This window comes from Cervus canadensis, chromosome 28 (assembly GCF_019320065.1).
Source record: "Cervus canadensis isolate Bull #8, Minnesota chromosome 28, ASM1932006v1, whole genome shotgun sequence".
NCBI lineage: Eukaryota > Metazoa > Chordata > Mammalia > Artiodactyla > Cervidae > Cervus > Cervus canadensis.
This window is the reverse complement of record NC_057413.1, coordinates 26,520,469-26,543,327: the sequence shown is the minus strand read 5'-3', so window position 1 is coordinate 26,543,327 and position 22,859 is coordinate 26,520,469. Positions and strand designations below refer to the sequence as shown.

Sequence of the window (22,859 nt, the reverse complement as noted above, 5' to 3'; positions counted from 1 at the left end):
AATCAACTAGGGGACACATCTTATAAACCAACCCTGTATGTTTCAGACTAGACAAAGTGCTAACTACTTGTAGCATCTTCGTCTTTCTGCACCTCTGAAGCTCTTTCACTCTCTCTGGTCCTTTGTTCTGTTTCCAAGAAGGCTTAGCTGAGACCCTGGGTGGTTAACTTTTCATATCTGCTCAGTTTGAGGTCGTTTAAAGGACATTGAAAATGGAACAGATAATGCAACGTAGGTTCTGAGATTCCCAAATATTGTGGGGGAAGAAAGAGCAGAGGAAATTGCCTGCCACAGGTTGAACAAGTTTTCAATCCTCACTGTGGAGCACTCTAGTACTCCTGAGGACTCCCCTAATACTTTAGTACTCTTGAAGACTACTCTAGTACTCCTGAGGACTCCTCTAATACTCCTATAGTACTAGAGTGGAGGAGGACAGGCCAAGATATTACTCACATTAAGAAAGAAGTCTTGCCTTCTGCTTGCCATCATGATTCTGACTTATCTGTAGTTGCCTTTTGAAAACTACTTCCTACAGAAATTCTTTTAGCTATCCCCTCCAGTTTTTTAAATGGCTATAAAAGATTTCAGCCATTTTTCTCCCCCAGTTTTATTGAGATATAATTTTATTGATATAATTGACAAATAACATTGTATAAGTTTAAAGTGTACACCATAATGCCCTGATACATGCATATACTGCAAAATGTTAACCACATTAAGAGTGGTTAATATTCATCACCAGTTACATTTTTCCCCCCTTGCGATACTTTTTAAGCTCTATTTTCTTAACTTTCAAATATATGGTACAGTCTTATTAACTATAGTCACCATGTTGTACCTCACATCTCCAGAACTTATTTAGATTAAAACTGGAAGTTTCTACCTCTTGATCACTTTCACCCAGTTTTCCCACCCCTCACCCTCCACCTCTGAAAATCACAAATCTGATCTCTATTTCTTATAAATTTGGGTTTTTTAATATTCCACATGTAAGCGAGATCATAACAATATTTGTTTTTCTCTTTCTGGCTTATTTCACTTAGCATAATGCCCTCAGGGTCCATCCATATTGTTGAAAATGACTTGATTTCCTTCTTTTTTACAGCTAAATGGTATATATATATATATATATATATATATATATATATATATACACGCACCACATTTTCTTTACCCATGCACCTGTCTTAGCTTGTTTCCATGACTTGGCTACTGTAAATGATGCTGCAGTGAAGATGGTGGTGCAGATGTCTCTTCAAGACAGTGATTTGGTTTCATTCTATTATTCCTCTAGGAGTGGGATTACTGGATCATCTGGTAGATAGTTCTACTTTTAATCTTTTGAGGAACCTCCATACTGTTTTCCACAGTGGCTGCACCAAATGCCACTCCCATCGGCAGTGCATAAGGGCTCTGATTTGGATCATCTTAAAGGACAGAGGTTTAGAAGCATCTCATTATTGCAGTGATCCAAACCCAGGCACCCCATGTCTTCATCAAAATCCCATTTGTTGCTCTTGCCAGGCAGGGCATATTGGTGATAAGGCTGAGAAGTGTGGGTGAGGAGAAGGGGGTCTTCCTGGGGTGAATGGCATGTGGTGGGAGGGTGGTAGCTGTTAAAATCCACAGGCACCTTCTCTTCATAAAGTTCACCCCCTTGATTTGGCCATATGGGTGGATAGCTGGATTTGGCTGCTGGTGGTTCCACTGGAACCGGCTGGTGGAAGGGTTCTGAAGAGCTCTGGGAAGAGGAGAAGTCGTAGGGCCAGCTGGTCAGAGGAAAAGGGTAACTGGGACAACTGTTGTCATTCAGAGGACTTCGTCCCAAAGCCACGTTCTTATTCCATGTCTGCAGATCACTGTAATCAGAGAAGACTCCAGAGATGGAGGGCTGGAGCAGGTCTCCGCTGCTGGAGACCCGACTGTGGGACAAATCCCATTTGTCGTAGAGCTGAGGGGGACCCAGGGTGGGAGTGAGGTTTGCCAGCTCAGAGGTACCCCCCAAACCATAGCTCTCGGGGAAGGATGAGCCATCATTCCATGCCTTCTGCTGGGGAGTGTAACCTATCACATGTCCGCTGTAACTAGGAGGCAATTGGACAGCTTCCTGGAAAGACCAAGTTAAACTTTCCCAACTTTGTGTTTCACCTGGAAGAGGCTGGAAAGACAAAAGCTCATGTTAATAAGTTAAACTCACCCTACTACCCCAGGCACCCACGAGTGACCCTGCACAAGCAAGTGCTCTGTGCCTTTTCCTCATTCCCTACATGCTCGAAGCACAAACATGCACAGAGCTTTGCACAAGCTCATGAGGCCTGCAGGAACTCAAGGCTGCTGCCATTTCAGTGCGAAATCTGACCAACCAGGAAGGGCTGCATGGCCCTTCTTTCACTCAGACAGGAGAATGTTTAGAACATTCCACCTCAAATGCAAATCTGAAACCCTAATTGCCTCTGTGAGAAACTTGTAAGGGGCTATGTAAGAAAAATCAAACCACAGCTTCAGAGTTTTACATTATCCTCAGGGGAATCTCAACTTTCTCCTTGACTTCTCTACTTTTTAGTGGATTCCAAGGGATTTTTTTTTTTTTCTCAAGAAACTCCAAGCTCACTTTGTTGAATCACAGACCTCTGGCATATGACGTGGTCAATTTTTTTTCTAAATGGAGAAAGTATATCATTCTCCAGTTAATCACAAGAAAAGAATCTGCTTGAGGACTAAGTTATCTTCTTGTTTATGTAAAACTATTGACTAATAGGGCTTTCCTGGTGGCTCAGTGGTAAAGAATCTGCCTGCCAATGCAGGAGATCCAAGTTTGACCCCTGGGTTGAGAAGTCTCCTGGAGAAAGAAATGGCAACCCACTCCAGTATTCTTGCCTGGAAAATCCCATGGACGGAGGAGCCTGGCAGGCTATAGTCCATGGGGTCACAAAAGAGTCGGACACGACTTAGCAACTAAACAACCACAACTGAGGAATAAGAGGACGGAGTTGGAAAGACAGACCAGGAAGGATGAGTGAGAAGAAACCCCCTTCAACTTCTGCCAGGGTTGGTAGGTGGGATAAGGGACTGGTTGCCGGGATTCAGGGGCTCCTATTTCTCTGAAATTATGACTCAAATTATGACTTTTTTCCTTAAGGTACATTAGAACCTCCAAGGATGGACTGGCTCAATTTCTGTACTCCTGAAATGTGGACCATTGACCAGCAGAAAAAGTATGCTGCATGCTTGTTCAGTCACTTCAGTTGTGTCCAACTCTTTGTGACCTTATGGACTCTAGCCCACCAGGCTCCTCTGTTCATGGGATTCTCCAGGCAAGAATACTAGAATGAGTTGCCATGCCCTCCTCCAGGGTATCTTCCTGACCCAGGGATTGAATCCACATCTCTTATGTCTCCTGCATCAGCAGGCGGGTTCTTTACCACTAGCAGCAACTGGGAAGCCCAGGAAAAAGTATAGGAATTAGTAAAACACTATTAAGCAGACAAACCCTACCTACACTATGACAGCCAGAAAGCCATGAACATCACAGCACAGTTTGACTGTGGGGAGAAGTGGGCATCCCCACATCCCCAGATGACCACTGTTTTCAGAAACTGCCTGGTTATTTCATCTTGGTCAAGTGCACTAAGGAAATCATCGGCTTCGGGGGAGAATGAAGAAGTATGAGGCTCAGATTTTATGCAGACCATTTCTTTTTGGTTCTAGCAGAAATACAGAGAGTGCCAAACACAGGTTAAGTACTAATTCAGGTCTCTTTTTAACTATAGTAGGGAAGATGATTATGAAATTATATGGACTTTATGGTTGACGGCATGCTGCAAAGATGGTAGACATTAAGAGGAAAACCACATATTCAGTTTCTTCGCCAGATGCTGGCTCATAGGTGAGCCTGAATATATATGATTTGGGGCTCTCCTTTATAGGTTCAAAGACCTGCTAAGAGCATGCTTAATCCATCACAGATAAATTCTGCCTAGGAATTTGTGCTCAGTCTTGTCTGACTCTTTGCAGCCCCATGGACTGCACCTTCTAAGCTCTTCTGTCCATGGAATTTTCCAGGCAGGTATACTGGAATGAGTTGCCATTTCCTATTCCAGGGGATCTTCCTGACCCAGGGGTAGAACCCGTATCTCTTGGGTCTCCTGTATTAGCAGGCAGATTCTTTACCACTAGCGGCATGTGGGAAGCCCTCATTTGTAGGTGATGACAGGGAAATCTACTGCTGCCACCACAGGGATGGCAAGCCCCCAGATATTTTGAAGATGCATGGAGCAAGGTTACCTTTATGTCTGGGCTCTGTTTCAGCTTCGAGGAGACTGAGGAAGACGCTGAGTGCGTTTTCTTCACTGCTCTTCTGGCCTCAGCTTCCAATTTGGTTTCTGGCTTTGGATGGTCATGCTCTCCCTTTGACTTAAAGGAGAAGAAGCAGCAAAATAAACAACTGGATGTACTTCATGGTATGTAAAGTCTTATCTGGTACTCTGCTGTCGGACTGGGTGCTGTTGCAGTTGACTGTTGTCACAAGATCAGAGTAACCTTTTACGACCCTCCCAGGGTTGGGTAGCATCACCGATTCAATGGACATGAGGTTGAGCAAACTCCGGGAGATAGTGAGGGACAGGGAAGCCTGGCATACTGCAGTCCATGGGGTCGAAAAGAGTCAGACACAACTTAGTGACTGAACAAGAAGCCCACCCACCCGCCGGCCTTTGCTGATGGTACTCCTTCTTTGCACTCCTCTCCCCAGCCCTGCCAAGTCACATTCATAGTGATAATGAGTAACACTGATTACACATATTCTTGAATCTTCAGCGCAATGCTATGAGGGCCACACCATTACCATCACCACCAGCCTACAGAGTAGGAGGAGATGGAGGCATGGAGAGATTTACCACCTGGGAAACCTCCTCTAGTAAAGTGGGGGAACTGGGATCCAGAGTGTGCCAGAGACAGCCAGGTAGAGAGCCAACTGTTGGCCATTCAGGTATTTTGTGAGCTGGTTGTTAAAAATGGCTTGACACTTTGCTGTACATCTGAAATTAACACAACACTGTAAATCAACTATGGGTATGTGTGCATGCTCAGTCATGTCCGACTCTTTGAGACCCCATGGACTACTGGGCTTCTCTGTCTATGGGATTTTCTAAGCAAGAATACTGGAGTGGGTTGCCATTTCCTCCTCCAGGGTACCTTCCTCCAGGGATCAAACCCGTGTCTCTTGTGTGTCCTGCATTGGCAGGCAGCTTCTTTAACACTAGCGCCACCTGGGAAGCCCCCCTCCCCCAAATCAAATATACTTCAATAGAATTAAAATTTTTAAAAATATATTTGTTGGAGATACTGAATGAACAAAGAGGAAAGCAAGGAAAGAAAATTTCAGGTGGTCTTGCACAGTTCTACCAAAGAGATCTTTCCAGAGAATTTCTGTCAAGCTTAATATCTTCATTCTCTATTACCTTCAATATTAATTTTTGATGTGCTTTTGCCATGGAACCCTGTGTTCAACCTTATGATCATGTAAGTATTATGAAAAAATGTATATTAAAATAATTAACTTAAAGAAAACCAACTTGAAATCAGCCATGATGAGAACAGTTATATTCCACAAGTTGGCAAACCCTGTACATTCAGAGCATTTTCTTTTCCGAGGCAGGTTTAGCAAGGACTCAGATCCAGACAGTCCAGCTCTCAGAGTCCACTGTTTCTGCCACCTCCCTGGAGAGGACCCCTTAATACCACATTTTACTGAAAACTGGGGCTTCGGGGAGTAAAGCAATGTGTCCATGTTTAGAGAGCTGGTGAAAAGTCAGAGCTGGGTCTGCGGAAGGCCAGTGCACGGGGGCCCACGTTACCGACAGCGGTCACCCCCTTGGAGCCTGGGCTCCACTCTTGGCTCCTCTCTCGAGGTTCGGGGCACAGACGTTTGCTTGCCCAGAGGGTTCCCCCAGGGAGGGTGCAGGCTCCCCTCCACCTGTGCCTCTCCTGGAGGCAAGTCTCCCTTGTGCTCTGTGGACAGTTCCTGAAGTAAAGAGAAATGGAATCTTTAACGTAAATCCAACCTGGAAAAATATGAAGCGTCCGTCGTGCCTCCAGAAGTTGGTGACGGGAAAGCCCCCGTGGCCCCGGCAGGGGATGAGCTTCAGGGGCCCGTCGCAGTTGGGGCAGCGTTTCCCTACAAAAGAGCAGAGGAAGGTGACCACACTCGGCCAAGCCTGGCCAGCAGATCCCCGGGTCTGTGCAGCTCTGCCTGTGTCAGACTTGACTCCGCAACAGCAGAGAATCCATATGGGCACAGCTTTACAGGCTTTCACCCACTGGGCATGACTCCTGGGCCTAGGAGGCCAGACCACTAAAGCAGCCCAGGTCACTCTCACATGCGGTAGAGGAAGCAGTTACCTACTGAGTGGAATATTTTACAGGTCGGGGGCGGGCGGGGGCAGGGGGAGCTCTTTTAAGCAAAAAAAAAAAAAAAATCCTTCTCTCCTTATTTACCGATACTTGAAATTCTTTGTAAAGAGGAAAAAATCCTTTCACTTCACAATTTGAACTAAGGGTCAAGGAGCAAAACCACATGACGGAGAGAATGCAGCTACTAAATTTCCACTAAAGTGTAAATGACTGATGCCGTCCGGCCCTGAGAGCAAGTTTGGAAAACAAAGGACAAGGAAAGAACGTGAAGTAACTTGAGATCTGAAGCAGGCAATGCACAGGGAATGCTGATGCATCTATTTCACAATCTGATGAATATGATAAAAAAAGAAGAAGAAGAATTAGCATGTGATGATGGCCTGAACCTAAATGGCACGGAATTGAGTCTAACCTCAGATTTAGTCCCGGGTCCCCCCTCCAGATCAAAGCGCTCACTGAGATCATTTGGGGGACCCCATTCCCCAAGGTGTCAGGGGGCAAGCCTGGTGCACAACTTTCTGTTACACTATTCACATATGTGAGTGCGCTGATGAGTTAATGTTTGTCCCCTGAGTGATGCATCCTCCTTTTAACAGAGGCCCCAAGTCAGATCTTAACCCAAGGGAGCAGTGTTAGGGGTGGGTGCACCAGACATGGCAGATCTATGGGAATACAGGGGCCTAGGGGGCTGGCTGACTCTCCTTAAAATGATCTCTAGAAACAGCCTTGGTCTCCTCCACCCTCCAGCAAGGAGGCTGGGCCCTTGGGAGGAGGGAGAACGTTGAGGCCCCTCAGGGCGGGAGCGCCACTTACTCTGCTGCTTCTGCCGGGCCTTGTCGCAGATGGCTGGCCTCAGGTAGACCTTGCGGCCCTCGGCGACCGAGCAGTCGCGGCCGCACACCACCACGCCCAGGCAGGACTTCTTGAGGATTCGGGAGTTGTGGTTGTTGGTGTTGCGCATGGCCCAGCTGCTCAGGTGGCGCTGCGCGTTCCTGTCGTCGGAGCTGTAGATGTGCTTCTCGTAGGCATCGGGCCACTCCTGGAACCAGTCTGTTTTTTTCACGTTCTGATGAAAACACAAAGGAGATTATTATAGTTTCAGCTGGAAGTCACCACTGGGCACATAGGTGGCCTGGCGCCCAGCTCTTCTGGGCATTGTATCTCTGGCAAAGACCCAGCTGGATCTTACCACGCAGTGGGGGTCTGAGCGCGCACAGCCCGGCTGCGGCCACGTGACCGCTGGGTCCATCCCACATCTGCCCCCTGGACCAGAATGGCTAGTGATGCAGCCCTCTGCGGGACTGATGCTCCTCTAGCCTTTGGTGATGAGTGAGGACCACTGCTCACTGAGAATGTTGGAGAGTGAAGCAACGCGATGGTACTCTTGCACAATGGCTGTGGATGGCACTGGGGCAGGGCAGCGAGACAGTGTTGCGCTCCACGTGGTGCTTAGCTTGTTGAGAAAGTGGAGGGTTTAATGCACAACCAGCTGAGAAACGCGGTGGAAGGCTGGACAGCCGCTTCCGCCTCTGCGGAAATTCTCTCCCCTTTGCTCTACTCCCATGTTCATGCGCCTCAAACAGGGTGGAGGAGTAAGGACAGGTTGAGCTTGACTGAAAACTTTCATGTTCCTGCCCAGGACTGACACAGTTCCCTGCCTATGGGTACCTAACTAAACCAAACTCTCCTCTTTAAGTAGGCAGGGACACAGGACACTTAATCCTCATAGCATAAGTTATTTAACTTTCTGTGTCTCCATTTCTTCATCTGTATAATGGAAATAACCAGACCTACTTACCTCGAGTGGGTCTGAGAGTTACATAGGATAACATATAAGAATTACTTAGCTCATCACCTAGTATGCAGGGAGCTCTGGCTGAATGTTAGTGAAGTTATGGCTCATGGCCATGTTTGACCTGTTCTTAGAGTGAGAATCATTAGCAATCTCAGTGGTCAAACTTAAGCAGTGCCCATTCTTGCAGCTTCCAGAGACATGGTATAAGAACATTTTTCAACAAGAAGCTTCTGGAAGGTTAGGGTTTAGATTCTAGAAGCTCCAGAAGGGTGCTTCTCCTTTGCTCCCCAAGCAAGAAAACACAGCATAGAATATGAGAAAGGAAAAACAAGACATTTGAAAAGGATAAGCAAACATCAGGATGGAAGGGCAGCTCCAGGAGGTCATATCTCTCCAAGTTGGGGTTCAAGTGTAGAAGACACCAAACAACTTTGTAACATGAGACTCTGGGTAGGCAGCTGTCTCATTTTGCTTTTCTTCTAAATGGGGATATTGATAAAACACTTTTCACAAAAGTACTGGGAAGAGCAGATGTGTTGTAAACTGTAAGTTTTATATTGTTAATGATAGTTGTCATTTGTATGGAATTTCATGGAGATTGAAATGGGTCTGAGGAAATAAAAATGAGAGGTTTTATGTACATGAGAGGTAGTACTAATTAATAGTGAAGAGCTAGGGTCTGCAAGCTAGGACCATGAGCCAAATCCAGTCCAATGCCTGTTTTTTAAAAATATATTTATTTATTTGGCTGTGTCAGGTCTTAGTTTTGACATGTGAACTCTTAGTTGCAGAATGTGGGATCTAGTTTGCTGACCAGGGATCGAACCCAGGCCCCCTGCTTTGGGAGCACAGAGTCTTAGCCACTGGACCTCCAGGGTAGTCCCCAATGCCTGTTTTTGTAAATAAAGTTTTATTGGAACCCAGCCATGTTCATTCATATGTGTTGTCTGTGAATATGTTTACACACCGTGACAGAGTCCAGTAGGTGCAGTCAAGACTGTATGGCCCACAAAACCGAAAATATTTACTGTTAGAAGGAGCACAACTTGGGGAGGCACTCGGCCAGGGTGTGGGCCTCACCCTGAGAGGGAAGGGCTCCACTCTCTGCTCTGTGAGATGGGGGCCCTGGGAGTACCTGCCCGACAGGGATGTTTGGAGACCGAATGGGTCAACATACACAAAGCATTCAAAATAGTGCTTGCTTCTCACAGCAGCCAAGGCATGGAAGCAACCTAAGTGTCCACTGACAGATGAATGGATAAAGAAGTTGTAGTACATACACATCATGGAATAGTCAGCCATGAAAAGGAATGAAATAACACCATTTGCAGCAGCATGGATGGACCTAGAGATGATCGTACTAAGTTGAAGCAAGTAAAAAAAAAAAAAGACAAATATCATATAGCTTGTATGTAGAATCTAAAAAAAAAAAGATACAGGGAATTGCCTTGTGGTCCAGTGGTTAGGGCTCAGTGCTTTCACTGCTGAGGGCCTGGGTTCACTCCCTGGTCAGGAAAGTAGGATCCTGCAAGTTGTGTGTAGCAGGGCGGGGTTGGAGGGGTGGGGGGGGCGCGGAGAAGGGAAAAAAAAAAGGGAAAAATAAATTTAAATGATACAAATGAATTTATCTATGAAATAAAAATAAACTCACAGACATAGAAAACAGACTTCCGGTTACTAAAGAGGAAAGCAGAGAGGGCTAAATTAGGAGTTTGGAGTTAGCAGCTGCAAACTACTATATATATAAAATAGATTTTAAAAAAAAGGTCCTACTGTATAGCACAGGGAACTCTATTTGATATCCTGTAATAAACCCTAATGGAAAGGAATATGAAAAAGAATATATATTGATATATGTATAACTGAATCACTTTGCTGTATACCAGAACCTAAAACAACATCATAAATCTACTATACATCAATAAAAAATAAAATAGAGCCCGTGCCTGGCACACAGCAAGTTCCACGTCAGTGTTAGCTGTTAGTCTTCTGATCTCAGGCAACACACACCAGCCATTGGGTGTGAGGGCCAGCAGCCTTTAGGAGATGACCCCCAGAGAAGTCACCTGACACTTTAAACCTTGTTTAGCCAAATGTAAGACAGGCGTCCAAGCCCCTATAAAACCAAAGCTTAGTGGGCACAACTCCCGTTTCTGAGCTTCTCTCTCAGAACAGCGACAAGGATCGCTCCGCTGTGCCGCCCAGTGGTGAGGAAAGGGGATGTTGCTCCAGAAGAGCAGGGGAAAGGGGGTGGTGTCTAGGGGTGGGGGTCCCCTCTGGTCCAAAGGCCACTGTGTCTAATTTCTAGGAAAGAGGCCCAGCCAGGCCAAGATGCTGAATGAGCTGTCTCCTCCAGCTCTCTCCCCAACTTCTCTGGTAATTCTGAGTGGGATTAACTCAACACACAACCTCAGGCAGCCCCTGGAGGCGGCCCCCTCTTCCCCTCTCTGTCTCCTGCTTCCTCCACCCACCTTCTCTTCTCTTCCTTCTGATCCAAAGCTCTAAACAGTGCTCTCTTCTGCCACAGAAATGCCACCGAAAGCATAATATTTTATCTTCTGAAGTAATAACAATGTAGGTTAAAACGTTAAAATGTGGACCTTTAACGATCTGGGCTGCAGAAATTTACCAGTGGATTTGAATTATTCCAATACAAAGCACAGTTGTCAGGGCAGCAGAGATAAGAACAAGGTGGTCTTGAAGGAAAGCTGAGATTTCCATGTTTTAAAGGGATGGGACTTCCCTAGCAGTCCAGTGACGAAGACACCAGGCTCTCACTGCAAGGGGTCTGGATTTGATCCCTTGTTGGGGAACTAGATCCTACATACTGCAACTAAGAGTTCCCATGCTGCAATGAAGGTGCAACTAAGACCCAGTGCAGCCAAGTAAATACATAAATATTTTTTTTTAAATAAATAAAATAAAGGTGAGGGGCCCCTTCAGTCTGGCCAGTGGCATAGACCCCACAAACCAGAAGGAACCTACAGTGTTTGTGAGAGCAATTCAAATACTCCAGTTAAAGCAAGGACTCCCTGCGAGTAGAGCCAGAAATGTTCTTCACTGTCTTTTCTTTCTCTCTCAGTTCAATGCATGTTTTCACTTCCCTATGAGCTTTCTTCTTTGATGAATTATTTAGAAATATATTGTTTAGTTTCTGTGTATTTACAGAATTTCCTGTTGTCTTTTGTTATTGGTGTCTTGTTTGGATCCATTATAGTTGAACACATCTGTGTTTTCAATTATTTTAATATTGTTGAGGTTCGTTCTAAAGCCCACATTGTTTGTTCTGCATTCCACAGTATGTTAAGCTTTTTTCCCATCAGCTCCTCCACTAGTACCCTAGTTTTCCAGTTCCGTTAATAAGCCAGTAATAAGTTTGACAACGCACAACCTCAAGAAAATTACCAGGAGCAAGAGTATTTATATCAAGATATTCTTTTGGCTATTTATATATGACCAGTCTTTTGACCAGGACTTTTGCGGGATTTCTGACATTTTTTGACATTGCAGTTATGAGAAAACCCAGATTCCAGTGATGCAAAGGAATCCAGATGTCAAATGAATGATAGGGAACTCTGAAAATCTCCTAAATTTAAGGCACTAGAGCGTAAAATTTTAGAAGAAGAACGATTATTTCTTAATCTTGTTTAACAAATCCCCACAAAACATTTCCCTCTTTTTGGATCTTCTTTTTATGTTTGTTTCTAACTTTTCATGAGTAACTCTTTGTCTTTCCTCTTGGTTAAGAAGGTTATAATTTAAAGGGAATATTCTTAAGGTTTCCAACATATAAATGTAACAAATTTATATTGTATTATATCATGGGTAATATCATTGGGGGTTTAATGAATATTTATGTGACTTCTGTATGTAATTTTTGTCCCCAAGAGACTTAGTCTTCTAAGTCACTCAAAATCTTTGAAGCTGTGCAATGATATAGCACCTTTCTTTCTTCCCTCATTCTCATTTATTTAACTACTTGAAGTTTTAATGGGTAGCTTAAGAAATACACACTGTTACATAGAACTAATGAATTAAAATCAAAATTCTGAAATGAGACCTCAAAAATATTGATATTAGCATGCTATTATATTAAAAATGACTTCCCTTGGGATATAATCCACTCTAGTGTAAAACAATTATCTGCCAGGTTTTCTTTAATAAGAATAGCTTATAAATTCCTCATAAATAAATGCTTCCAAATAAAACAGGGCTAGCAAACAGATACATGTTTAAGCAAATCATAGAGAGGGATAGATATTACTTATGAAGCACAGAAAAAAAAATTTATCCAGCATTTTGATTTACCTTAAACCTTTTGGGAACTTACCTCTCTGAACCAACTGGAAACCCAACTCCAAATGTTTTCAAAGAGAGAAATTCAATTTGACTAAATGCTTTTGAGTTAACTTAAGCATTACTGCCTTTGGGTAATCTTGCCATTTCCCACCTTTATTAAAGGTCAAGATGCAGGTCAAAAAGTTCCTTATTTGCTCAGACAACACTAAGGTGGGACAGAGTGCCCCAGCTTTCAAATTCTGTCACCCCCTACCTTTTCTTGTCTCCCTTTCCTTCCCAATTCCACCCGGCTAAGCAAGGGACCTCCTGGCAGGCACCCAACGAGAGTCTCTGCTACCATCTCCACCACCCCAGAAGCAGAGGGCAGCAGAAGAATTCTGGCCCCGAAAGTGGGGGCACCCAATGACCATGGGGTCCATATAGGTGGAGATGTCCCAGGGAGTTCAAATGACATTGAGAGCAAGGAGAATGCCAGGCAAAGAGGACAAAGTCAAGAGTGTCCCCGTCAGACCAACAAGGTGAACTGACCAGGCAGTCAGATAATAATTCACCAGAAATGCAGACTCTTATTTACCCCTTAGCTCCCTAGCACCACGACACATCTGATTACAACTAGCTTGTTCTGATTACATTTCTCTACACAAATTCACAGAAGGAGCTCAGAGATTCACCTTTGCCCATAAGACTGAGGCAAAGGAAATTGTGCTTGTTAAAACCATGGTCCAGCAATGAACTCATCAAAGACATGGCCTCTTTGGAGTTGATTCTCCAGGCTTCAGGTGGCCCTGTATTTATGTTTAGCCTATGTACAGTTTAAGATTTTCTCTACAAAAAGTATATTTAAACCTTGGAATTGTGTGAGTTAATAGCTCCGTGTGGCTTTGATTGTGGGTTTAATCGGCAAACTGCTCATGTTCAAGGAACAAAATGATTCGGGGTGTTTGTCTGCTGTGGGGCTATTGGAAGACCTGTGCTTCTGCTCAGAGCATCGGGCAGGTGCAGGGAGCAGAGCGGTCGCTCCTGTCTCCCTGTTCAGTGGATACTATTGAGAAGAAAAAGGAGTTGGTTTTCTATCCAACTGTCAACCAGAAAAAAAAGAAAGAGATTTCTTCATCATTCAAGGCTCTCAAGTATTACAATCAACGCTAATGAGATGCATCCTTGTAATGAAACATGTATGTGCATGCTAAGTCGTTCAGTCGTGGCAGACTCTTTGTGACCCTATGGACAGTCGCCTGCCAGGCTTTTCTGTCCGTGGGGTTCTCCAGGCAAGAATACTGGAGTGGGTTGCCATGCCCTCCTCCAGGAGATCTTCCCGACCCAGGGATCAAACCTTCGTCTCTTACACCTCCTGCAATCGGCAGGCAGGTTCTTTACCATGAGCATCACCTGGGAAGCCCAGGGAACCCTGTGGTGAGCGTTTTTAACAAAGGTGAGACTAACGCAACCCAGACTTTTGCGGCTTGGATCAAGCAAACCCTACAGCAATTATATTTGAACTTCTAAAGTAGTTTAAGGGAATAGAAAGGGAAAGCAAAATTGGTGTATTACGTTGGACTGGAATAACGAGGCTTTTATCAATGATGGTTTTGAGTAAGTTAACTGCCTGCAGTTCTGGGCTGACTCCGTGGAGGCTGGATAAAGTAGAAGTGGTATCAAATTAACCACGAGTCAGACAAGTGATCAGAAATGAGTTCCATGAAGATTTATAAAGACAAACATGCAGCTGAAAGAAGGGAGGAGGGCACATGAAACAATTCTGCCTCCAAACCACCTTTCAGGCCGCTTGTCTCCCAGATCTCCTTACTGAATGCCTGTGCACGGCTCCCCTGTAGGGAGGCTTTGAACTTCAAAGTGCTCTACTTTGCCTTCCTTGTCTTATCTTCATCTGACCTAATCCTCTCACCTTTTACAATATACTTGTCCAGAGAGAGCCCTTTTGCCAAATGCTCAGCCTTTATCCCCATGCCCGAAAGTAAGTGAAAGTGTTAGTCGCTCAGTCGGGTCAGACTCTTTACGATCCCTGTGGACTGTAGCCTGCCAGGCTCCTCTGTCCATGGGATTTCCCAGGCAAGAATACTGGAGAGGGTTGCCATTTCCTTCTCCAGGGGATCTTCCCAACCCAGGGATCAAACCTGAGTCTCCTGTATTGCAGGTAGATTCTTTACCGTCTGAGCCACCAGGGAAACCAAAGCCTACAGCACTCAGTATTCCTAGGCAGTCTGCCATCCAAGTACTAACCAGGCCTGACACTGCTTAGCTTCCAAGATCAGATGAGATGGGGTGCGTTCAGGGTAATATGGCCATAGACATGTCGGAGTCATACTAAATTATATACGCCCTCCTTCAGTGCCTCTGGCATTTTTCTATATGGCATTGATTCTGTTAGGACACTGATTTTGTTCCACTGGCCCAAATCCTGAGTCCTTCCATGAAAGTTAACATGGGTTAACAGCCCCTGCATCCAGTGGTATCTGACACAGCCCACTGACATCAAAACTCTCTGATGTCCTGATGAGGATGTCACTGTTCACTGTTGCCAAAAATTAACTCATAGATCTTGATCTGTGATGTAAAAAGGGCCTTTGGAGTTTCCAGGATCAGAAGATGCAATAAGCACTCAGGTAACTAATCTTGAAACTTGAAGCAAGTCAGTGGATTAATAAGAAAGGAATTTGTAGGAACCGTGGCAAGAACATGCAAATATGAAAAATAAACTATAAATTCTTTGTATGGGTGGGACAGAGAATGAAATTGGGGAAAAGTATAATAGTAGTAAGCCAATGCTTGCTATTATCGATGGAATTATTTGAAACATATTTTTTTAATGCTCAAACAGATGGTCTGAGGACCACTCATTGCCTAAGGGGCTCCATGGAAAAACAGCTTTGTGGTCAAAAATAAGTTAGGGTGACATTGCCAACACAGCCTCCTCTTGGGAGAGCCATCATGCAGTAAGAAAAACACTATGTCTGCAGCAGAGAGATTGGCTTAGGAAATTCTTCAGTGGTTAGAACTCTGCATTTCCACGGCAGGGGGCATGGATTCAAAACTAAGATTCCACATGATGCATGGCATGGAAAAAAAAAAAGAAGAAGAAGAAATTGGCTTAACTTGGTTGAACTTAGTCCTTCCTTCACAACATCCATTAAAATTTCTTGTAACTTACACACTACAGAACACATTTTGAGAAAATATCTGTTCTAAACAACTCAAAGATTCAAGCAAGGTATATGAGGAATTACTATTTTACTTTTACAGAGGAGATAATGAAAACAAGAAAACAGATTTGTTTAGAGTCACCCAGATGATAAGCCATGGACCCACTCATTCATGAATTTCATACTTGTCCTTTCTTGTTTAATAAGTGCCAGGCCCTGTGATTGGCACCCAGCCCCTGTCCTAGGGTGCAGGCCACCTTCTGAATCTTGAGTCACCAGATCCTAGATTGTTAGAACTAAAAGAGTCCATAAGAGACTGTTTAGTGCAACAACTTCATTATCAGAAGGGGAAAGGGGACCTCAGATATGCTAAACCACTCCATGAAGTTCTACAGGTAAAAGGAGGCAAGACTGGAATTCAAAGCCTAGGCCTGGTCTCCTAGCCTCGTGCTTCTCATCGTACACTGCTCTGCCTCCAGAAACACTCTCAAAATATAAAAATCTACTGTGCTTGGCTTCAACACCTTCTATTTTTTGCCTCAGCTGGGTCTTGATATGATTCCACAGCCCCATAAATCCAGATGAGGACAATGTTGACTCTGCTCAGAAAATGTGCGTGCGTGCTTAGTCACTTCAGTCGTGTCTGACTCTTTGCAGCCCCACTGGGACTGTGGCCCACCAGACTCCTCTGTCCATGGGATTCTCCAGACAAGAATACTGGAGTGGGTTGCCATTTCCTTCTCCAAAATACTAAAGCACCATTTGCTCTTTTAATCATTTCCCTGGCATATTTAACAAACTGAAGGACACTTATCTATTTTCATGAGCCACTGAAATTTTTCTACAAACTAAAAATGGTACATTTCCAGAATTGCATGTGGACTTTTCTTGTAAATGTCTCTGGTAGCTGAGAAGGCTTAAGTTTTGGAAAATTCATGTTGGAACATGAACCTTTATGAACCCTGAGATCCCCTCCAGGGACATGGTTCTTTCTTTTGTCTATAGATTTGATGAATGATATGACTCCTCTGCCCTAGAAAAAAATACATGTTAGTACAGTGTTCTTAGACCCCATTAAAGGTCCCGCTCTGGGATGGGAATTTGCGAAATCATCTATATACCTGCTTCCTTCAACTCTTGTTTTTGAGGATGCCCAGTTTCTCTATTTGGGACCTTCTATCATGAATTAGGAATATGGGTCTCTGAGCCAGGAGTAATTAAAATTTACCTTAAAGTTTCCCCTAAAACAGCTATAACTATTGTAAACCAATTACAAGCAACTATAAACACAAACCCTTAAAATAGATATTTGCATGATTTAGCTGTGATATAGTTAGCCATCCTTAAATGAATGGCAAGTAGGGCATACATAGTACTTCCTAGCTCTTCCAAAACCTACCAGGAGGGAATGGGGGAGGAAGTGTAAGGGGAAACATAAAGAGAAGCACTTCACTAGAGTGAAATTTGGAATGATCTGGAAGCCTTTTTTAGAGTGAAATCTGGAGTGAGCATAAATCAAAACTGTGGGAAAAAACCAACAAAGGTGGAATCTCCATTCCCTCTCCTCTGCTTGGGATAATTCAAATTTCTCATTCCCCCAAATCAGGCAAATGAGCATGACCTTCCACTAGATGGTTCTGGTGGTCTCCAGTCTTAGCTTTCCCAGGCACCCTTCCCAATAACTTCCAGTGAAAACCTTCTTTCTTCACTGGAAAGAAGACCAAAACAAGGGGTCAAGGAAATCAGTTTTAAACAACTAATGTTGGAAATTCTCTGGAGGTCCCGTGGTTAAGATTCAATGCTTTCACTGCTGTGACCTGGGATTCAGTTCCCAGTTGGGGAACTAAGATCTCACAAGCCATGTGGCTCAGCAAAAAAAAAAAAAAAAAAAGATAAAAAATAAAACAACTGTTTTCCACCAAATTAAGAGTTTAAAATGTCAATTGCCAGGCCTTCCCTGGTGGCACAGTAGTTGGGAATCCACCTGTCAATGGAGGGGACATGGGATCAATCCCTGGTCTGGGAAGATTCCACACACCGCAGAACAACTAAGCCCATGTACTGCAACTACCAAGCCTGTATGCTGCAACTACTGAAGCCTGCGTGCTTAGAGCCGGTGCTCCACAACAAGAGAAGCCACTGTAATGAGAGGCCCGAGCCCTGCAATGAAACGTAGCCCCGGCTTGCAGTAACTAGAGAAAGCCCGCGCAAAGCAAGGTAGACCCAGTGCAACCAAAAAGAAATAAAATTAAAAAAATTTTTTAAATGTCATTGCCAAAGATGAAGGCAAAGAAAACAAGAAATGGAAGTCACTCTGTTAGCTGGAGAGTAGCCCCACATGCATGGACCGTGTAGTCATCACAAAAGTTCTAGAAGAGAACTCTCACCGGGACCTCCCAATGCCAGATTTAGGTTAAACCCATTACTACCAGCAAATAAGGTTGTATGGGAGTTTGTGTGTTACAGAGAGTCAATCTATAGGCACATTATCATGGATTCCATTCTACTAGCTAGCCAGGCAGATGGCACTGGAGCCAAAACAACTTCGAAAGAGAAGGGAAGTAACACTTCCTTTGCTTCAGTCTGTAACCAGGGGAGTCTGCTCTGTGAGGGCCTTCTCAAATCATGGGTTTAGGAATCTCCTCTTAAAAGTCCTCAGTCGGAGGCGAGGTTCCCTGGTGCGTCAGTGGTGAAGAATCTGCCTGCCAATGCAGGAGACACAGGTTCCATCCCTGGTCCGGGACAATCCCACATGCCACAGAGCAGCTAAGCCTATGTACCACAACTACCAGGCCTGCGCCCTAGAGCCTGTGCTCTGCAACAAGAGAAGCCACTACAATGAGACGCCTGGGCACCACAAAGAGAGAAAAGCCCACGCATCAACGAAGACCCAGCACAGCCAAAAGTAAATACATAAAAATTATATACATTAAAAAAGTCCTTGGTCGGATGTCCAACTGAAACTCTGTAGGAGAGGCATTTACCCAGCTGGGATCCTCACCAAGTTCCTTCAGGTCTGAGGGAGGTACGTTCAAGGCTTCACGGCCAAATGCTGAGCGCAGCATGAGGACAAGTACATACCTGCGGCAGTTTCATATCATTAATGTCCCAGCTTAGTTCTTTGTCTGCAGAGTCAGCGTTCTCAGGTTCCATGATGAAGTCAGGTCACCCACGCGTTTCTGTCTATCCAGCTGCTCTAGAGGCACTTGAGAATTTTGCTCTCAAAGGCTCTTACAGTTGGATCAGTCCACCCAAGCAGTTTAGACCAGGAGACTGCTTTCCAACACTAAAAAATAAATGACAGTGATACTCATCATTAAGGAGATAAAAATCAGTGCTCTTGGGAGGAGACGGGGTGGGAAGGAGGTTCAAGACAGAGAAGACATAGGTATACTTGTGACTGATTTGCATTGTTGTATGGCTAAAACCCAGACAACTCTGTAAAACAGTTATCCTCCAGTTGAAAATGACTTTTAAGAAAAGGAATTCAGAAGAAAATATCATTAAAAATACCAGCGCTCGTCTGCCAGAAAAGACTGTTTCACTGACATTTTGGTAAGCACCAACATACAAACAAAAACAAAATGTAGGAGCCACTAGTGAACCTGCTGGAATAAAGCTTGACCATGGGGAAGAACATCACTTTCACCCTCAGATTTGGACTACCTTCCTGGTTGCTAGCCCCAAGTGCAAAGGCCTCTGTAAGTACCATGGTCACCTGTAGCCAATGGTTAGGACCTTTTCCTCCATGTACCAGGTTGGGGAGGGAGGGATAACCGGCTTGGAGTTGTTTCCATGGATACACCTTCATAAATTAGCTACCCTGTGGATGTGTTACAAGAGGGGAACATCACAGCCAGATGTGTCTAGAAGTCTTTTTAAAATTTAAATTCCCATAGAGATTAATAATCCAGCATATATTTTATATATTGGAGAAGGAAATGGCAACCCACTCCAGTACTCTTGCCTGGAGAATCCCGTGGCAGAGTCTGGTAGGCTACAGTCCATGGGGTCACAAAGAGTCGGACACGACTGAGTGACTTCACTCGTATATTTTATATCTTCAAATAGTCTCAAATGATTATCAGATTCCTCTAAAACCGTGGCACTATTGACGTTGAAAACCTGTTTGATAATCTTTGTTGTGGGGGTTGCCTTGTGCATTGTAGGATATTTAACAGCATCTTTTGGTCTCTGCCCATTAGGTGTTGGCGGCAACTCACCCCTCCTTGTTGACCACCAGCCATATCTCCAGACATTTGCCAAATGTCTCCCAGAAGGAAAAACTGTCTTTTGAGGACTACTGCTCTAAAATAGTGTTTCTCATCTTTGTTTGATCCAAAGCACCCTTCAAGACTTTTTGACTTTAGCAATCTCACTCTTCCCTGCCCGCCACAAGAAAATTCTGTCTGATCTTACTTTCATTAAATTGTATTTCAGAAATAGTAGATATTAAAAAATGTTTGTGCAAACTGTATTCCACCACCCCCAACAAGAAACGCTAGTTTCTAATTATGATTGGTTAAAGGGGATTTGTTCCTGTTCGGTGGCTAAGTTGTGTCCAACTCTTTGCAAGCTCTTGGACTGTAGCACACCAGGCTCCTTCGTCTTCCATCATCTCCCGAAGTTTGCTCAAATTCATATCTCTAAAAGGAACTTACCCTCCCCTCCCCCCGAAAAAGTAAAAAGAAGGAAAGATATTTAAAGTGTTCAACTTTGAGGGGGAAAAAACCCCAATCATTTTGAGATGACATGTGCTTGCTAATAGAATATGAAGTAAGACATGTTTACATGTGTGACATTTCCATGTCTTGGTGCTCTAGTGCCATAATGATGTTACATAGAACCACATAAGAGGCACTCAAACCACAAGTTAGTTTAATAGTCTAAATCTTACAGAGTCCCATGTTCCTCTGTTACTGTTCCTCAATAATTTAGCTTTATGTAACCTTAATACTTGCCAGTCACTGAGATGTACTGAAGTAAAGTGCGTAGATATAGATGACTGTTGACCTGAACATGTAAATGAAGCTCTTTGCCACTAAATAACAAGTTAATAGGAGTCTTTTCCCTCCCTAACATACCTACCCACACTCACCTACAACCTAGTCATCCAAAAAGATGAAACTTCAGTATCCCCGATTCAAACACTGATGTGCAAGATTAAATATCCATTGAGTTTAAATCAAATTCTGTTTGGGAAAGAAACCCTAAGTTACAGAATAAATGATGCCCCAGATTGACTTTAATTCAGACTTTAAAAAAAAGTATATTAGAATAACAAGATTCACATTTCAAAGCAGTCGAAGATATTGCCTTAAGCCTAAGCAATGTTGATATAATTCTTTTGTTTTTAAATTAAGGAAAAGGAAATAAAAAATCTTGTGCAGAAAAACTACCTTGCTTTTCCGATTTTTTCTGATATGAATTTTTGCCAAATGAACATGAACTTAATATTTCTCTGAGAGCTAAGACTAAAACACAAGGAAGAAGAAAAGATGGTTTGCAGCCTTTGAAACAAACAAGCAAATTCCGTTTTCCTCGGGATTAAAAAACATTTGTCCAGACTTTCTTTTTTCAAAGCAACTTGGGCCAAAGTGTGTTCATGTCTTACCATTTTTACAGAAGCCCAAGCAGAACAAGTGAAAACCCTGTAGAAATGGGGTGACCATTGTCACCCCCCCTTACAGTTGTCTCTCCTTAGGATTTCTGGCTTTGTTACATTTTTTTTATATAAATTGACTTACAATATTAGATTAGCCTCAAGGGTAAAACATATTGTCATCACGAAAAGACAAGCTACTATCTATTACCATACAATTATTACAAAATTATTGACTATATTTTTAATGCTGTATATTATATCCCCATAATTTATTTATCTTACAGCGGAAACTTTATAATGGTTTCCTTACCTCTGACTTCTGGAGATGTAGACAAAACTGCTTCAGAAAAATGTCCTCTCTGATTCAGGTCCCAGCAAGTTCTGGTCATTTTCTACGCAGAGACTGCTGTTCCCTAATCCAGGTCAAGGTACACTATGCTAATGAGCTCTGGCAATAATCCAATCAAAATCTAGATGCTCTCAGCTTGGGATAGGTAAGAGTGACCCGGGAGCCACTTACCCAGCCCAATTCTTTGCAGAATGCCAGCAATGTGATGAATATTCTATGGTACGCTTATGAACATTCCCCTTTTTATGTCAAAAAGGCGTTTTAACAGAAATGGACATTGCTAAGATTCTCATGAGGAAGTCCAGATGTTTTCTTTCTTGTAATTTCAAAGTTTGGGCCCAAGGCAGACTGAGTAACGGTAGAATTCTAATTCCTTCACCATTTACCTCGGCATGTGTGCAAAGGAGGGAAGACAGGCAACCAACAAGATATGTCATAGTGATGGAATTGATTGGAACACACGTTTAGCAGCTGAACAACAACGACAAGATGTTGGCTAGCCAACACCTCCCAAGCTACTAAAATCACTAAAATGCCATCCTGCCCCTAACAAGGATGCCCCATGACTTCTGAGTGTCTTAATTGCAAAGAATAATATAATCCTTTCTTCAAAAGTGTCCTGAGCAGTCAGGGTGCAGCCCACATTGATTCAGCTCACCTGCCGTGTTCCAAGCAGTCTCTGGAGATAAGCAAGGAAGCATTAAAGCCCTGAAGAAGTTTAGAGGTAGAAAAGATGAGCAGACACTGAGCTTAAGATAACATGATGCATGGAAAAGAAGTAGTCTGGAAGGATGTAGAGAGGAAGGTACTAAGCTGGAGGGAGGAGGCTCAGGGGAATCTTCTTCCACCAACAGCATGCCTGATCAGCCTTTTGAAGGACGAACCATTTGAAGGTGTCAAGGAATAAGACTTCGCCCTAGATAGTGGCAACACCAGGGGCAAAGGTAAAATGGTATGAGAAGTATGTGTGCTCAGCCCGCTGAGAAGTCAGTCCCTGGAGGAAGGTCCAGGTCATCGGAGGAAGGAATGAGTAAGGTGGAAGGCAAAATGCTGGGGCAGTCTCACCAGCTGTGTCATGCCCTGGGAGACCTTTGGCAATGTTGGAAAGATGTTTCATTAGGCTTTCAGTTCATTAGAAAATTCCTCCCCATCTGGAGTTAAGACCCTGCATGGTTTTCTTGTATTTTATTTGGCTAATCCTGGTGTGCTCTTTGTAGACCCTCTTTGGTCAGGATCTTT

At 43.7% G+C, this 22,859-nt stretch overlaps 1 protein-coding gene and 1 pseudogene across 2 annotated transcripts; both read right to left on the bottom strand.

Annotated features, from left to right (window-relative positions):
- Positions 1-612: 612 nt before the first annotated feature.
- On the bottom strand, positions 613-21,710 carry GCM1 (glial cells missing transcription factor 1). 2 transcript variants are annotated; one of them, XM_043450492.1, is made up of 7 exons: positions 21,582-21,649; positions 20,765-20,858; positions 18,748-18,952; positions 7,225-7,477; positions 6,063-6,175; positions 4,285-4,413; positions 613-2,158 (listed from the first exon to the last, which is right to left on the bottom strand). In XM_043450492.1, exons 3-7 carry the CDS (start codon positions 18,817-18,819, stop codon positions 1,424-1,426), a joined length of 1,302 nt encoding a protein of 433 aa, XP_043306427.1. In that variant the 5' UTR covers positions 18,820-18,952; positions 20,765-20,858; positions 21,582-21,649; the 3' UTR covers positions 613-1,423. The 2 variants fall into 2 exon arrangements, with proteins under 2 accessions (XP_043306427.1, XP_043306426.1); XM_043450491.1 differs by lacking the exon at positions 20,765-20,858 and having other exon boundaries at positions 21,582-21,710.
- On the bottom strand, positions 14,698-14,816 carry LOC122430173 (annotated as a pseudogene).
- Positions 21,711-22,859: the final 1,149 nt, after the last annotated feature.